At 47.4% G+C, this 17,478-nt stretch overlaps 1 protein-coding gene across 6 annotated transcripts in view; it reads left to right on the forward strand.

Annotated features, from left to right (window-relative positions):
• The first annotated feature begins 3,207 nt into the window (after nucleotides 1–3,207).
• The window catches only part of eea1 (early endosome antigen 1), a 123,436-nt gene continuing 109,165 nt past the window's right edge, over nucleotides 3,208–17,478 (forward strand). The window contains exons 1-3 of one of the 6 annotated variants that reach the window (XM_078235245.1): nucleotides 3,280–3,457; nucleotides 9,156–9,242; nucleotides 14,097–14,225. In XM_078235245.1, coding sequence (XP_078091371.1) covers nucleotides 3,434–3,457; nucleotides 9,156–9,242; nucleotides 14,097–14,225 — 240 coding nt within the window. In that variant the 5' untranslated portion in view covers nucleotides 3,280–3,433. Of the gene's footprint in view, nucleotides 3,458–9,155; nucleotides 9,243–14,096; nucleotides 14,226–14,360; nucleotides 14,405–14,571; nucleotides 14,689–17,478 lie in introns of those variants that run through there. The other 5 variants (XM_078235246.1, XM_078235250.1, XM_078235249.1 and 2 more) reach the window with 5 other exon arrangements.

Genomic DNA, 17,478 nt, shown 5'->3' on the forward strand with positions numbered 1-17,478 from the left:
CACAGTAACTTCATTGCAGTGTTAATGTAAGCCTTACTTGTGACTAATATATCAACTTTTTACCTAGTCTCAACAATGGTGACCATGAAACTATCATCGATTGTCGTTAAAACCCGTCTGGTCCAATAAATTTGCAGTTCTTACCAGGTCTACACATGACTCCAGAACCTCAGAAATGTGATTTGTTCTTATCTGTCCTCTGAAATATCCTGGCTGTAGAGTTTCCAACTGTGATAAAATATAATCCTGGAGATTTCATCACATGGCTCGCCCCCATTATGTGGAGATGCCGGCGTTGGACTGGGGTAAACACAGTAAAAGGTTTAACAACACCAGGTTAAAGTCCAACAGGTTTATTTGGTAGCAAACGCTTGTGGCTTTTGCTACCAAATAAACCTGTTGGACTTTAACCTGGTGTTGTTAAACTTCTTACTGTGTTTGCCCCCATTAGCCATTAGTCACCAACAAATCCATCCTTGAGACACACTGCCTTCCTACGCCAATCGGAAGCAAAAAGACTTGGATGATGCAAGATCCTGCAACTCCCTCCCTGACAGCCTTTCTTTCACCCGGTACGGAGGGAGGTGAGGAAGGCAGAGGACCTCCTCATGAACCTTCTCCTGGCCAAACTTGCCATAAACAGGTCCAGGCAGTGGGCGATCGAGGGGGTCATCCAACCCAATTGTCTGTCTTCTATTGCAGCTACATATGCGGCCGGGTGTCTCTGGAGAGGGAGCATGCAGTGTCCGAGGGCACTGTTGATGCCTTCCATGCCCGCTGGGCACCGCAGGGGCTGGGGTGCATTATCAGCCCCTTTAATCACATTTTAGTTTGATGCTTTAAGTTTCCTTTCTACTTTGTCTTTTGTTACGGGCGCTTTCCTTCTTTTTGGGGGCTGCCCCTTTTAATTTGTCCCTCAGTAAATTGGATTTAGTTTAATTGTTTAGTCAAAAAGATTGACAGCCTTTCTTTCCTCCTTTTCAATATTTTTCTATCTGGTAAAGAGAAAGGTTAAAAAAAAATGTAATGTCCTGAAGGTTTTTCTCCAGGATTACACACAGCAGTGTCCTGGAGAGTGACCTTCAATCCCTGGACACTCCAGGCCAATCCTGCAGGGTGGCAACCTTACCGCTCAGTTCAAGGGCAAATAGGGATGGGCAACTACATCATCATTGCTTCACTGTCACTGGAATTCCCTCCCTAACAGCATCGTGGGTGTATCCACAGCAGACGGACTGCAGTGGTTCAAGTCGGAGGCTTGCCATCATCATTGCAACGGCAATTAGGGATAGGCAACAAATGCTGGGCTAGTTGGCGATGGCCACATCCCAGGAAAGAATTTTTTAAAATGGCAACAGTAGGAAAATCAGTAATGACCGCAGCTAGAAAGAAACACTTGGTAATGCATGGCCACTTGATGGGCATCCCATCCATGACCTTCATTCCACCAGTGACGCACAATGGCAGCCATGTGTACCATCTACAAGATGCGCCGCAGCAACTCATCAAGGCTCCTTAGACAGCCCTTCCAAGTTCACGACTGCTACCATCTAGAAGGACAAGAGCAGCAGATACCTGAGAACACCACCACCTGCAGGTTCCCCTCCAAGCCTCACACCATCCTGACTTGGAAATGTATCGCCATTCCTTCACAGTAGCTGGGTCAAAATCCTGGAAATCCCTCTCTAACAGCACATACACCACGGGGACTGCAGCGATTCAAGAAGGCAGTTCACCACGACCTTCTCAAGGGCAACTAGTGATGGGCAATATAGGCTAATCTAGTCAGTGAGGCCCACACCCTGTGAATGAGAAAAGATCAATCCCGTGTAATAATAAAGGAGAAAATGGGAATAGACAAGTGTGTACACAGTGATGTGTGTGTATAGAGTTAGGGTGCTCAGAGTGTACACAGTGAAGTACACAGTGAGTTAGTGTGTACAGAGCTAGTGTGTACAGGGTGAAGTACACAGTGGTATGTATGTACAAAGTGTTGGACACAGTGGTGTGCACAGTGAGTTAGTGTACATAGTGTACACTCTGTTTTGTTGTTGGCAATGGGTTAATGACTCTCTCTCTGCCCAGGAATTGATGTGTGTGTACACAGTGAAGTACACAGTGATGTTGGTGTCTACAGAGTGTTGTTGACAGTATTGTTGTCAGGAATGGGTTAATGACTCTCTCCCTGCCCAGGGGTTGGAGTGTATGTAGAGTGATATACACTGTGATATACAGGGTGATACACACAGGGCATACACGGTGGTGTTAGGGTGTGTGTGTGCGCAGGGTGTTGTTGGCAATGGGTTAATGGCTCTTTCCCTGCCCAGGAGCTGGTGTGTGTGTACACAGTGGTGTTGGTGTGTACGCAATATGTACAGGGTGATGTTCAGAGTGTTGTTGTTGGCAATGGGTTAATCTCTCTCTCTCTGTTGGTGTGTATGGAGAGATATACCCAGTGGTGTACAGGATGGTGTTGGTGTGTATAGAGTGGTGTACAGAGTGTTGTATACAGTGGTGTACAGTGTTGTGAGTAATGGGTTAATCTCTCTCTTTGCCCAGGGAGCTGCCTCTCGCTCTCTGTGTCAGTGTGTGCACCGTGTTATACACAGTGTAGTTGATGAGGGGTTAATCTCTCTCTCGCTGTGTGGTGTACAGTGTTGTACACAGTGATATACACAGTGTACACAGTGTAACCGGTGAGGGGTTAATGTCTCTCTGTGTGGTGTACACACTAGTATACACAGTGATATACACGGTGTTGTACACGTAGTTGGTGAGGGGTTAATGTCTCTCTTGCTGTGGAGGTGTACAATGTTGTACACAGTGATACATAGTGTAGCCGGTGAGGGGTTAATGTCTGTGTGGTGTACACACTGGTATACACAGTGATATACACGGTGTTGTACACAGTGTAGTTGGTGAGGGGTTAATGTCTCTGTGTGGTGTACAGTGTTGTACACACTGCTATACACAGTGTACACGGTGTAGCCGGTGAGGGGTTAATGTCTCTCTGTGCGATATACACACTGGTACACACAGTGCTATACACGGTGGTGTACACGGTGTAGTTGGTGAGGGGTTAATGTCTCTCTGTGCGATATACACACTGGTACACACAGTGCTATACACGGTGGTGTACACGGTGTAGTTGGTGAGGGGTTAATATCTGTCTGGAGTACACGGTGGTGTACACACACGGTGCTGTACACACACAGTGATATACACGGTGTAGTTGGTGAGGGGTTAATGTCTCTGGTGTACACGGTGCTGTACACACACGGTGGTGTACACGGGGTTAACCCCGGGCTCCTCCCAGGCGGGTGCAGTCAGGCTGCCGGCTCCCTCCCGCCTCTGGCTGCTGCCGGGCGGCCTCTCTGTCAGCCTCCAGCCCCGGGCCCTGTCTCTGTCCCTCTCCCCCCCCCCGGGCCCCGCCATGCTGCGGCGCATTTTACAGCGGGTGAGTGAGCGCACACTGTGGGGAATGGGGCCGGGGCCGAGCGGCAGGAGAGGCCGAGGATCGAGTGAGGCCTGCGGGAGGAGGGAGAGAGAGAGCCCGGGACAGCGACAGGACCGGGGGGGCTGGAGGGAGTGTGTCTGGGGGCAGGGCTGGGGTCTGGGTGGGGGTGTGTGTCTGGGCTCGGGGGGCAGGGTTGGGGTGTGGGTCTGGAGTGGTCTGGGGGTGGGGGTGTGTGTCTGTGTCTGGGGGTCTGTATCTGGGTCTGGGGGCCGGGTTGGAGTCTGTGTCTGGAGTGGTCTGGGTCTGTGTCTGGGGGGTGTGTGTCTGTGTCTTGGGGGGTTGTGTCAGTGTCTGGGGGCAGGGTTGGGGTCTGGGTGGGGGTGTGTGTCTGGGCTCGGGGGGCAGGGTTGGGGTGTGGGTCTGGAGTGGTCTGTGTCTGGGAGGGGTGTGTCTGTCTGGGGGTGTGTGTCTGTGTCTGGGGGGGCTGTGTCTGGGGGTCTGTATCTCGGCCTAGGGGCAGGGTTGGGGTCTGTGTCTGGAGTGGTCTGGGGGTGGGGGGGGGGGGGGTGGTGTCTGTGTCTGGGGGTCTGTATCTGGGTCTGGGGGCCGGGTTGGAGTCTGGGGGCAGGGTTGACGTCTGTGTCTGGAGTGGTGTGTGTCTGTGTCTTGGGGGGTTGTGTCAGTGTCTGGGGGCAGGGTTGGGGTCTGTGTCTGGAGTGGTCTGGGCCTGTGTCTGGAGTGGTCTGGGCCTGGGTCTAGGGGGGGGGTGTGTCAGTGTCTGGGGGTTTGTGTCTGGGGGCCGGGTTGGGGTCTGGGGGCCGGGTTGGGGTCTGGGGGCAGGGTTGACGTCTGTGTCTGGAGTGGTCTGGGTCTGTGTCTAGGGGGGGTGTGTCTGCGTCTGGGGGGTTGTGTCTGGGGGCAGGGTTGGGGTCTGGGGACCGGGTTGGGGTCTGGCTGCTGCAGCCAGTCGGCTGAGTCTGCCTCTGGGGCTAACTGGAGCCTAACCTGGTTTCTGGAGCGATTCCTGGTTTTTACCCCAGCCCAGGCTCACTCCCTGTTGAAGCCTGTGGGCAGGGTTGTCCGTCTGTGTCTGCCGAGTTGGGTTAATGTTACTCGCTGTGCCCTGCCACAGTTCTTGCATTGCCATGCTTTAAAGGTTGTGTCAGTGTCCTTATTCTACTTTAGTTCTGCTGTTAGTTTCCTGTGTTTGACAGTTCCCTGCTGTCTGGTGTACAACACCAGAAAAACTGCAGGAGAATGAGTCTGTTTCCCGACAGACAGCTTGACTTTATTTTGGGAATGAACACATGTCAATCTGGGAGTGTTAGAATTGGTGGAGGATTCCTCCTTCTCCTCCAGAAGAAGCTGGCTTGTTGTTAACGCCCATGATGTGTCATTGCTCCTGGTGCCAGTCTCATCTCTGTGTCAGTGTTATTCTCTTTTCAGATCACAGAGCATCCTCTCCTGGAATTTTCTGCTAGGTCACAGTTCTTGCATTTACTTAAGAGACGTGGTGATTCATTAACAAAGCAGTTTTCTGCTGCTTTTTATTTTGTCTTGGATGTGGCCAATGGAATTTCAGGGTCATGGGCTCAAATTCCACTGCAGAGGTTTATGTAAAGAATCTTCATGTGATACTAATGGAGTGCCACATGGCTGAGGGGCCCCACTCAGCAAGTTCGGGGTGAGAGGCGAGTGGGGTGGGGTGGGGGGGGGGGGGCGGGATGCTGCCCTCTCGAGGAAGGCGGGTGGGACGGGTGCTGCCCTGGCATAGGGGCCCCTCTCGGTGACACTGATACTCAACCTATTTGGCCACATTACGAATGCTTCTTCCTTGGCCACCAATCTTGGGATGAGTCTCGAATGCAGAGCTCCTGGCTCAGAGGCAGGGATGGTGGCATGCTGGTTAGCACTGCTGTCTCACAGCTCCAGGGACCGGGGTTATATTCTGGCCTCGGGTGACTGTGTAGAGTTTGCACATTCTCCGTGTCTGCATGGGTTTCCTCCGGGTGCCCCGGTTTCCCCCCTCAGTCCAAAAATGTGCAGGTTAGGTTCATTGGCCATGCTAAATTGCCCCTAAGTGTCAGGGGGATTAGCAGGGTAAATACATAGGGTTACGGGGATAGGGCCTGAGTGGGATTGTTGTCAGTGTAGGCATGATGGGCTGAATGGCCTCCTTCTGTACTGTAGGGATTCTATGATGCCTATAATTGCTACCCATGAGACCCTCCAGTGTGTGGGCACTGGTATGTACATGGTGTCAGCTGTGACTCGTTGGCAGCATTCACACGCTGAGTCAGAAGGCCATGACTTCAAGTCCCATTCAAACTCCTTGAACACAAGCCAGATTGACACTCTAGTATAGTTTGTTCATTGTCACTATGGCTCTTTGTGAAGCCGTTGGGATTGTCTTGCATCTTCTCTGGCTTTCTTCGAGCCTTCCTCAGTCCACGTCTCAATCCAGTTTTTCTTTTTCCTGTTCTGTTTATACCATCGATCGTTCCTCCAATTGTTGTCAGGATAAGGCTGTGTGGGCTTTGCTTCCAATATCTGTACTTGCTATATTTCTCTCTCTCTAACTGTACTCAGCAACCCTTTTGATTCACGATCATCTACTCTTGAACGAACCCAGTCACTTGTCACTCTGTCCATCCAAACTATACAGTGCTGAGGTAGTTTTCCACTGCCAGAGGTGTAGGATGAGACATTAAACGTAGTCCCATCTGCCCCCTCAGGTGGTGTGAAAGATTCCATGTCACTAGATGAAAAAGAGCAGGGGGAGGGCAATATTTATCCCTTAACTAACATCATCACCAATACAGATTATCTAATTATTGTCTTTACTCTATTGTGGGATCTTGCTGTGTACAGACATGGCTGCTCTGCTTTCTCCCCAGTGTCCTCTCGGTGATTATCCCTTGAGCAAATAGTGCAGTGGGATCTTTCGCGCACTCTTGAGAAGATTGACAGACCTTGGCTTAATGTTGCACCTGAAAGCTGGTGCCTCTGACGGTGCTGCACTCCCTCGGTACCACGCTGAAGCATCAGCCTGGATTATAAATCATGGATATAAACGTTGGTGGTAGTGTTCAGTGTCATTTACAGATCAAGCAAATCTAACTTGTTCATTATTGAAATGAGTTGTAATCTTTCCAAACATGATGCTAAAACCTGACCGGTTTACTTATTCCAGCTGACTTGTGCAGTTTCTGTTGTGGTGTTTGCAACTCTGGCTGCAGAATATTCGCTTGTTAAATCATAGAAACCCTACAGTACAGAAAGAGGCCATTCAGCCCATCAAGTCTGCACCGGCCACATCCCACCCAGGCCCTACCCCCATATCCCTACATATTTACCCACTAATCCCTCTAACCTACACATCTCAGGACAGTAAGGGCAATTTTTAGCATGGCCAATCAACCTAACCCGCACATCTTTGGACTGTGGGAGGAAACCGGAGCACCTGGAGGAAACCCACGCAGACACGAGGAGAATGTGCAAACTCCACACAGACAGTGACCCAAGCCGGGAATCGAACCCAGGTCCCTGGAGCTGTGAAGCAGCAGTGCTAACCACTGTGCTACCGTGCCGCCCCATATAAATATAAAACCATTAATTTTATTAGTGTCACAAGTAGGTTTACATTAACGCTGCAATGAAGTTACTGTGAAAGTCCCCTAGCTGCCACACTCCAGCGCCTGTTCCGGTACACTGAGGGAGAATTTAGCATGGCCAAGGCACCTACCCAGCATGTCTTCCAGACTGTGGGAGGAAACCGGAGCATTCGGAGGAAACCCACGCAGACACGGGGAGAACGCGCAGACTCCGCACTGATAATGATCCAAGCTGGGAATTGAACCTGGGCCCCTGGCACTGTGAGGCAGCAGTGGTAACCACTGTGCCACCGTGCGCCCACTGAACAGGTCTTTAAAGAATTCGGTTAAATATTTCTTAACAGTCCTTAAGCTTCAGTAGTGAAGGAAGTGCTGACATTGTACTTTTAACAGAAAGACTTTTAATTTTTCACTTTTGTTTCTTGTTTTGATGGGGAGAATGACTGGGATACATTTAGAAAATTAGCCTCCTAATTATAATCTATCCCTTCATTGATCTGATGTTTTATGTGATGAAGTAGTAATTTAAGTGGAATTGATTAATATTTCATTTGCTAGTCAGTGCTATCTGCTTCATGAATTCCATGGCTCTATTGCTCAAGAAGCAAAAATCCCTGCCTTAAAATGAAGCACAGGCTGCAGGTGAGGTGTCTGCCTTGTCTTAGTGGGTAGCAATTGCTTCTTTAGTCAGAAGGTCCTAGGTTTAAATCCCACTCTAGTATTTGAGCACATGGTCCAGGCTGACGCTCCAGTACAGTGCTTGCGAGGACAGAGGCGTCTTCTTTCAAATGAGACATTAGACGGAGGCCTGTCTGCCTCTCGGGTGAATGTGAACAAGCCCATGGAACATTGTAGAAAAAAGCAGAGCACTTCTCTCTGCTGTCCTGTCCACTGTCACTGAAAGGAATTGTCTGGTCTTTATCCACCGTAGCTGTGTAATGGGGAGGCAATGGCCTAGTGGTTAGGTGATGGATGGCACAGTGGTTAGCACTGCTGCCTCACAGTGCCAGAGATCCGGGTTCGATTCCCGGTTTGGATCACTGTCTATGTGGAGTTCGCATGTTCTTCCCGTGCCTGCGTGGGTTTCCTCCGGGTGCTCCGGTTTCCTCCCACAGTCCAAAGATGTGTGGATTAGGTGGATTGACCATGTTCAATTGTCCCTTAGTGTCAGAGGGATTAGCAGGATGAATACGTGGGGTTATGGGAATAGGGTCTTGGTGGGGTTGTGGTTAGTGCAGACTCGTGGGCCAAATGGCCTCCTTCCGCACTTTAGCGATTCTATGGTATTATCGCCAGACTATTAATCCAGAAACTTAGCTAGTGTTCTAATGAACAGATAGTGGAATTTGAATTCAATAAAAAAAATCTGGAATTAAAAGTCTACTAATGACCATGAAACCATTGTCGGAAAAACCCATCCGGTTCACCAATGTCCTTTAGGGAAGGAAATCTGCCGTCCTTACCTGGTCTGGCCTACATGTGACTCCAGAACTGCAGCAGCGTGGTTGACTCTCCCTCGAGCAACTAGGGATGGGCAATAAATGCTGTCCAGCCAGCGACACTCGCATCCCACAAATGAATAAAAAAAATCTGCACAAATTGGTTACCATGTTTTTTGCATTTAAAAAGTACTTCAGAGACCCCTGAAGCACTTTGGCATATTGGAGGTCATAAAGTTCAAATGAAGTGTCTTTTTAATGAGCGGTTGAGTTGTGGGACATTTGGATTCCTACAGGAGATGGTGGAGATGGTACTCCACCCCACCATGGAGTGGCTGGAGGTCTACATGGACTAACTGTTTCCCTTCAGTGTAGGCTTTGGATTGTAGTCGCTCTCATGAGGTGAGCAGCCACGCGTCTGATCATCAAGGTTTTGGGAGATGAGACACCACTCGCATCCCTGATTGTCCCCCGGGATCAGGGAGCCTGAATCAGAGGGAACTTTGGGAAATGGGAGAGAGGGATGGACTTGGGCCTACACGATTCTCTCCTAGGTTAGCCTGATGTGAGTCACCTCCCCTGCTGGTGATATTGGAGGATAATGTTCATTGAATCTGACCCGACAATGTTTTTTTTCTTTCACAGACGTCTCTCGGCTCTGGGAGCTCTGACCCGGACACCCCAGTAACAACAGCACCAGCTGTAGAAGTCAACGATGAGGGTGGTTCTGAGGTACGTAACTGTGAAACTGCATACACTTCATTCTTCCAAAGCCAGAAGTTGAAGCCTTTCTTCCCTTGTGTTATGGTTCAGGTCAGAACCTCCAAAGTGTTTTATGGAGCCCGCCTGAATCATAAGTTTGCATCTTGAATTTGGCTAGGGTAAATGACCCACTAGGGAGCTTTTATCAAACAAAGTTTATTTAAGAATATAGTTAGCATGTATAATAAGAAAATTAGCAAGATCACTTATCAATTACTAACAAGAAACAAAACAACCACTATAATGTATAACCCTTAACAAATATATCTAATGTGTTCCAATCAAATAAACTCTTGCCATAAATAAAACCCTTTAAACAAGTTTAACACAGGAAGTGATTAATGCTCAAGTGATACTGGACTTGAGACCTTTGGATAAAGTCTGCAGTTCTCTGGATAGACTCAGAACAGTTTGAAGTCAGAACAGCTTCCGGACTATAGGCAAGCCACCAACAGCCGATTCCCCACACACACACACACACACACACACACACATTGGGCTGAGGACATCTTGCCTAGACTAGTCTTGTATACTTTCATCCACAGAAATGAGGGAGAATTGTAAACAAAGTGATTTAAAATAGTTAAAAGATTTTTGCAGAGTGTATAGACTGAGATGATTTCCTCTGGGAGAGTCCAGAACAGAAGGATATAACCTTCAAATCAAAATATGGCCATTTAGGGGTGATGTCACAAAGCACTTTGTATTACAATTATTTGTGAGATGTGAGCAGTGTGGCCAAGGCCACATTGTCAAGCTCTGATTGCCCTCAGGAGCCTGGTGATCTAGCTCAATGTCGCACAGTTTTGTTGTTTGATTTTTTTCTGTAGTGGGTTTAGTTCAGTAGCTTCACACACAGGCGAGTGACAATCTCAAATACCTTTCCCCCGACAAAGGCTGTGGATGCAGAGGATGTGGTGAAAGCTTCAAAACCGGGATTGCTGCGTTTTTGGTGACCAGGGCTGTTTGAAGCGATATGAAACCAGGGCGGATAGATGGAGCTGATACAGATCAGCCATAATCCCATCAAATGGCAGAACAGCTCGGGCCTGTATGGCATAGCTCCCCCCCCCTTTTTGATTCTTCGATCTAAGCATAAAGAAGAGTCAGTCTTCTGCTTGATTAAGAAGCGCTGAGAGATATAAGAAAGGGGGAAAAGACTGCATATCATAGAATCGTACAGTGCAGAGGAGGCCCTTTGGCCCATCAAGTCTGCACCAACATGTAAGAAACACCTGAACTCCCAACTAATCCCATCTGACAGCACTTGGCCCATAGCCCTGAATATTATGATGTGCTAAGTGCTCATCCAGGTACTTAAATTTTAAGTTTCATTTATTAGTGTCACGAGTAGGCTTACATTAACACCACAATGAAGTTACTGTGAAAATCCCCTAGTCGCCACACTCCGGCGCCTGTTCAGGTACACTGAGGGAGAATTTAGCATGGCCAGTGCACCTAGCCAGCACGTCTTTTGGTCTGTGGGAGGAAACCGGAGTACCCAGAGGAAACCCATGTAGACACGGGGAGAATGTGCAAACTCCGCACAGGCAGTCACCTAAGCCGGGAATTGAACCCGGATCCCTGGTGCTGTGAGGCAGCAGTGCTGGCCACTATGCCACCGTGATGCAGATGTGAAGCAACTCACCTCTACCAACCTCCCAGTCAGCGCATTCCAGACCGTCACCACCCTCTGGGTAAAAAAGAATTTTACTCACATTACCTCTAAACCTCTTGCCCCTCACTTGAACCTATGTCCCCTGATGATCAATTGGGCCAGGGGCTGACGAATGGCAGATGGAGTTTAATTTAGACAAATGCGATGTAATACATTTTGGTAGATTGAACTAGGGCAGGACTTACTCAGTTAATGGTAGGGCTTTGGGGAGAGTTACAGAACAAAGAGATCTAGGGGTACATGTTCATAGCTCCTTGAAAGTGGAGTCATAGGTGGACAGAGTGGTGAAGAAGGCATTCAGCATGCTTGGTTTCATCAGTCAGAACGTTGAATACAGGAGTTGGGACGTCTTGTTGAAGTTGTACAAGACATTGGTAAGGCCACACTTGGAATACTATGTGCAATTCTGGTCACCCTATTATAGCAAGGATATTATTAAACTAGAAAGAGTGCAGAAAAGATTTACTAGGATGCTACCAGGACTTGATGGATTGAGTTATAAAGAGAGGCTGGATAGACTGGGACTTTTTTCTCTGGAGTGTAGGAGGCTGAGGGGTAATAGAAACATAGAAAAACTACAGCACAAAACAGGCCCTTCGGCCCCACAAGTTGTGCCGAACATATCCCTACCTTTTAGGCCTACCTATAACCCTCCATCCTATTAAGTCCCATGTACTCATCCAGGAGTCTCTTAAAAGACCCTATTGAGTTTGCCTCCACCACCACTGACGGCAGCCAATTCCACTCGCCCACCACCCTCTGTGTGAAAAACTTCCCCCTAACATTTCCCCTGTACTACCCCCCAGCACCTTAAACCTGTGTCCTCTCATAGCAGCCATTTCCACCCTGGGAAAAAGCCGATCTATGCCTCTCAACATCTTATATACCTCTATTAGGTCTCCTCTCATCCTACGTCTCTCCAAGGAGAAAAGACCGAGCTCCCTCAGCCTATCTTCATAAGGCATGCCACTCAATCCAGGCAACATCCTTGTAAATCTCCTCTGCACCCTTTCAATCTTTTCCACATCCCTCCTGTAATGAGGCGACCAGAACTGAGCATAGTACTCCAAGTGGGGTCTGACGAGGGTCTTATATAACTGCATCATTATCCCCGGACTCATAAACTCAACCCCTTGATTGATAAAGGCCGGCACACCATACGCCTTCTTAACCACCTCCTCCACCTGTGGGGCCGAATTTAGAGTCCTATGGACCCGGACCCCAAGGTCCTTCTGATCCTCTACAGTACTAAGAGTCTTTCCCTTTATATTGTACTCCTTCATCCCATTTGACCTGCCAAAATGGACCACTACGCATTTATCTGGGTTGAAGTCCATCTGCCAATTCTCCGCCCAGTCTTGCATCCTAATCTTAATCTTATAGAGGTCTATAAAATAATGAGGGGCATAGACAAGGTAGATAGTCAATATCTTTTCCCAAAGGTAGGGGAGTCTAAAACTAGAGGCCATAGGTTTAAGGTGAGAGGGGAGAGATACAAAAGTGTCCAGAAGGGCAATTTTTTCACACACAGGGTGGTGAGTGTCTGGAACAAGCTGCCAGAGGTAGTAGTAGAGGCGGGTACAATTTTATCTTTTAAAAAGCATTTAGACAGTTACATGGATACGATGGGTATAGAGGGATATGGGCCAAATGTGGGCAATTGGGATTAGTTTAGGGGTTTAAAAAAAAAGGGCAGCATGGACAAGTTGGGCCGAAGGGCCTGTTTCCATGCTGTAAACCTCTATGACTCTATGATTGACCCTTCAACTAAAGGGAATAGCTGCTCCTTATCCACTCTGTCCATGCTCCTTATAATCTAGTACACCTCGATCCGGTCGCCCCTCAGTCTTCTCTGCTCCAACAAAAACAACCCAAGCCTACCCAACCTCTCTTCATAACCTAACTGTTTCATCCCAGGGAACAACATCCTGGTGAATCTTCTCTGCACCCCCTCCCGTGCAATCACATCCTTCCGATAAGCTGGCAGTCCGATTCAGAACCTGAAAGTGCCAGAGATAAACTGTAGCTCGGTCTGCAGCTGTGCAGGGTTCAGGTATGTTAACACTTTGGAAAAATGTATATCAGAATAAAAGGGGTGAGGGCTTGGGGAACAAAAATAATCCCCCGTCGTGTGATTTGCAAAGTACTTGAAACAGGAGGTTAGACAGCGAAGGTTTTTATAATAGGTGCTGAAAGTAATTCCATACCAGGGAGAGAGACAGAAGAAATTGAAGCTAACACAATGACAAGTAGACACAAAGGGTAGAGTCTGAGCTCCTGGAAACAAGGCCCTAGCACCAAGCTCCTGCATGTTGATGCAGGTTCTAGCCCTTGATTAAGGTAACTTTTCTTTACTTTACTGTCTCCCTTTAGGATGTGACTTTCCCCTAAGCATGACTTTGATCGAATTAAGGCTGTTAATCAATATAGCAATAGGGGGAGGCCATTCAGCCTCTTAAGCTTGTTCCACCATTCGGTTCCATAGAACCCCGACACTGCAGAAGGAGGCCATTTGGCCCATTAAGTCTGCAGCAACTCTCTGAAAGAAAATCTTACCCAGGCCCACCCCCCCTGCCCTATCCTCATAACCCCACACATTGGCTGTGGCTAATCTACCTAACCTACACATCTTTGGAGAAGAAGGGACAATTTAGCATGGCCAATCCACTTAACCTGCACATCTTGCGATCATGGCTGATGTGTATCTTGTTTCCATTTACCCACCTCTGCTCTGTATCCTTCAATGCTGTTCTCCAACAAATGTCTTCTCAATCTTGGAGTTGCAATTTTTCATGTCTCCCAGCCTTTTGGGATGGGAATCCCAGATTTCAGTTTCCCTTTGTGAGTAAAAGAGCTCTGTGATTTCCCTTCCGGATGGCCTATTGCTAATGTTGTCATGCCAGCATGTGTTGCTCCTTCATTATACCACCCAAGGGAACAGAAGTCTTCATCTGTCCAGCTTTTTGTTGAAGCATGTCTGTAAAACTGAGTTTCATCTACTTACCTAGTCTGGTCAAAACTCTGTGTGCATTTTGTGTCCAGGTGCTTGTATGCTGCCTTCAGAATCGTTGATGATGTTACGCGTTGTTGTGTTTGATCTTGCTCTTATTCACAACTATAATTCTGAAAGTTAACACTTTTTCCAGGGGTTCATCTGTCCAGTCTGTATGCAATCGTTTCTAACACCAACTGAGCTGTTTGAGCATGACCAGAAGGAACACACTGTGGCAGACAGGGCGATAGAGGAGCAGCTTCTACCTGAAGCATCTGTTAGCGTGGGTTGCTCTTTTGTTTGAATTCTCTCTGGGTGGGTGATGGTATGTGAAGTGGTGGCGGGTTTCCGTTCCAGTGTGAAAGCCGTCCTGCTTTTTTTCCCTCTGTTTTGCTGCAGTAGTGGGGAGCTGGCTTTTTTTTCCCCCCTGTCTGGTGGAGCACGCTTTACGGCAGCATGGTGGTATGTTTAGTTTGTTTACTATTGCAAAGTTTTCATCCTTCAGTTGATTGGCTTAATAATTGGTGCAAGGGCAGGTTGCTGGAATTCTTTATCCCAATTACGTGCCCTGCTGTGTGGTGTCTTTATGCCCATAATTACCTGTGTGGCAGCCTCTTGATTTTAACCAGCAGTGAGATGCTACATGGAAACTGAACGAATTGGTCCCTTTACTGCACCTTCCACTGAGCTACATGAGAGAGAGAGAGTGAGGAGAATATACTCAGGCTTCAAGATAATGTATGCAGGTTGGTGAAATGGACTGAAGCATAGCAGATGGAGTTCAATCTGGAGAAGTGTGAAGTGATTTACTTTTTGTAGACTAATATGGAATGACAGTGCATTATTAATAGCACAATTCTGAAAAGTGTAATGAGCCGAGAAACCTCAGTACATACGCAGATCCATAAAATGACAGGACAAGTTAGAAACATAGAAATCATAGAAACCCTACAGTGCAGAAGGAGGCCATTCAGCCCATCGACAGCACTGACAACAATCCCACACAGGCCCTATCCCCGTAATCCCACACATTTACCCCGCTAACCTATGCATCCCAGGACACTAAGGGGCAATTTAACATGGCCAATCAACCTAACCTGCACATCTTTGGAGTGTGGGAGGAAACTGGAGCACCCGGAGGAAACCCACGCAGACACAGGGAGAACGTGCAAACTCCACACACAGTGACCCTGAGTTGTGAAGTTGATATGGTGATTAAAAAGCATGTGGGTGACTTAGGTTTGTAAATAGAGGAATAAAATATAATAGCAAAGAGATTATTCTAGAATAAAAGCAAATTACTGCGGATGCTGGAATCTGAAACCAGAAGAGAAAATGCTGGAAAATCTCAGCAGGTCTGGCAGCATCTGTAAGGAGAGAAAAGAGCTGACGTTTCGAGTCCAGATGATCCTTTGTTAAAGCTGCTTTGACAAAGGATCATCTGGACTCTAAACACCAGCTCTTTTCTCTCCTTACAGACGTTGTCAAATTATTCTAGAACTTTATTAATCACTGGTTAAGTCTCAGTTAGGTTATTGTGTACAATTCTGCGCCACACACTTCAGGAAAGATGTAAAAACCTTACATGGGGAACAGAGGAGATTTACGTGAATATTACCAGGGCGGCACAGTGGTTAGCACTGCTGTTTCACAGTGCCAGGAACCTGGGTTCAATTCCGGCCTTGAGTGACTGTGTGGAGTCCTCCAGATGCCCTGGTTTCCTCCTACTGTCCAAAGATGGCGGGTTAGGTGGATTAGCCATGATAAATGCATGGTGATATGGGTGGGGGGGGATAGGACATGTGGGTGTGCCTGTATAAGACACTGTTTTGGAGAGCCGGTGCAGACTTGATGGGCCGAATGGCCTCCTTCTGCATCACCCCAGCAACATCCCTAAAGCAGACTCTTGGAGTGTTCTGTGTGAGATCTGTGAAGTATTTTTTATAAATCCGAGCCTTTTTTTTTCAAATATGTTCTTGTGGGTAAAGTTTCATAAATGGAAGACAGTGCCTCACCAGGTATCAAATATTGTAAAAGTTCTCGACTGTGATGAAGTACAGTGTACTTTAATGTACAATGGCTCACGTGCGGGCAAACGCAGCAGCCAGTTTTGTGCACAGCAAGGTCCCATTATGGTATCAGAAAATGTTCAGTTTTGCTGAAAAAAAAGACAGTCTGTTGCGCATTCATCAGGACGATGGCAAGAATATCAACATAAGGAAAAACAACAAATGTATCAATGCAATTGAGACTTGGAATTTACCTCAAAGTTCTCTATTTTTGTTACTGTTGCCTGTACAGGTACTGGAGAGGGTGCAGTTCCAAAGACTGAATAGAGTGGATATAACTATCAGGAAAGACTGCATGGGCTGGAGCTCTTCCCTCGGGAAAAGAGGTCTTTGCTTGAGTAGATGTAGCGAGAGCATTTCCATTTGTAGGCGGCCTAAAATTAAAGGTAATCAGTATAAGATAGTCACGAGTAAACTGAAGATGAAATTCAGAGAATGTGGAACTCGCTAGGGTGTGGTTGAGACAAATAGCATAGATACAGGTAAGGGGAAGCCAGTTAAACATATGGGGAAAAGGAATTTGGCAGTATGTGCTAATAGGATAAGATGTTGTAGGATGGAAGGGGACTTGTGTGGAGCACAAACACAGACCAGTTGGGCTGAATGGCGTGTTTCTGTGCTGTAGAGTCTTGTGTAATTGCTGGTTGTCCCTGCAACAAAAGGTGAGTGTTGCTTCCGTGAAGCAGGAGTTAAGTGTTGGACTCCGTCTCTGGTGTTTTGAATATATGTGAACCTGGTTTGCCTATGTATCAATAGGCTATTGCAATGGGATTCTCTGCTTCACAATAAATAAACCAGGGTCTCAATGCCTCTTCCAACCAACAGACTGCTTTTGAAATTGTGTGCTCTTGAATCGTCCACATCCGAGAGCTGGACTATTTCCTCAATAATTTAAAATGGCAGTGTGGATTTTGCATGAGAACATAATAAATAGCAGCTGGAGTAGGCCACTGAACTCCTTCATCATTCTCTGAGATCATCGCTGAACTTAGACCTCCATTTCACTTTCTCACACGATCCCCATATTCTTTGATTCCCTTGGTATCCAGGTCTTGAATCCACATCTCTCTGGAGTAAAGAATGCTGAAGATTCACAATCCTTTGAGTGAAGAGATTTCTCCTGATCTCAGTCCTAAATGGCCGCCCCCTTTTATGGACCATTATTTTTCACCAAATGTCAGCTGTCTCTCTATCTCCATCTTCTTTGCCTGGGTTGTAGCAGTTTGTCCTAAAGGCCATTAGGCTTTCCTCCCCATAACCTTTCGACTTTCATTTTTGCGATCTTTTATGGAGCCGAAACTGAAATTGATTTGTTCCCCTTCCATTGCTTTTTTCCTACTTTTGAAGACTTGCGATGTGTCTTGCTCCGCTTCTGTGAGATTGTGACACTCCAGCATATTTCTGACCATATCTTCCACTCCAATGAGCTGATGCTTGTCTGTTGGATTACTGATTTGATGGGCGGAG

The sequence above is a fragment of the Mustelus asterias genome, chromosome 19 (genome assembly GCF_964213995.1).
Source record: "Mustelus asterias chromosome 19, sMusAst1.hap1.1, whole genome shotgun sequence".
NCBI lineage: Eukaryota > Metazoa > Chordata > Chondrichthyes > Carcharhiniformes > Triakidae > Mustelus > Mustelus asterias.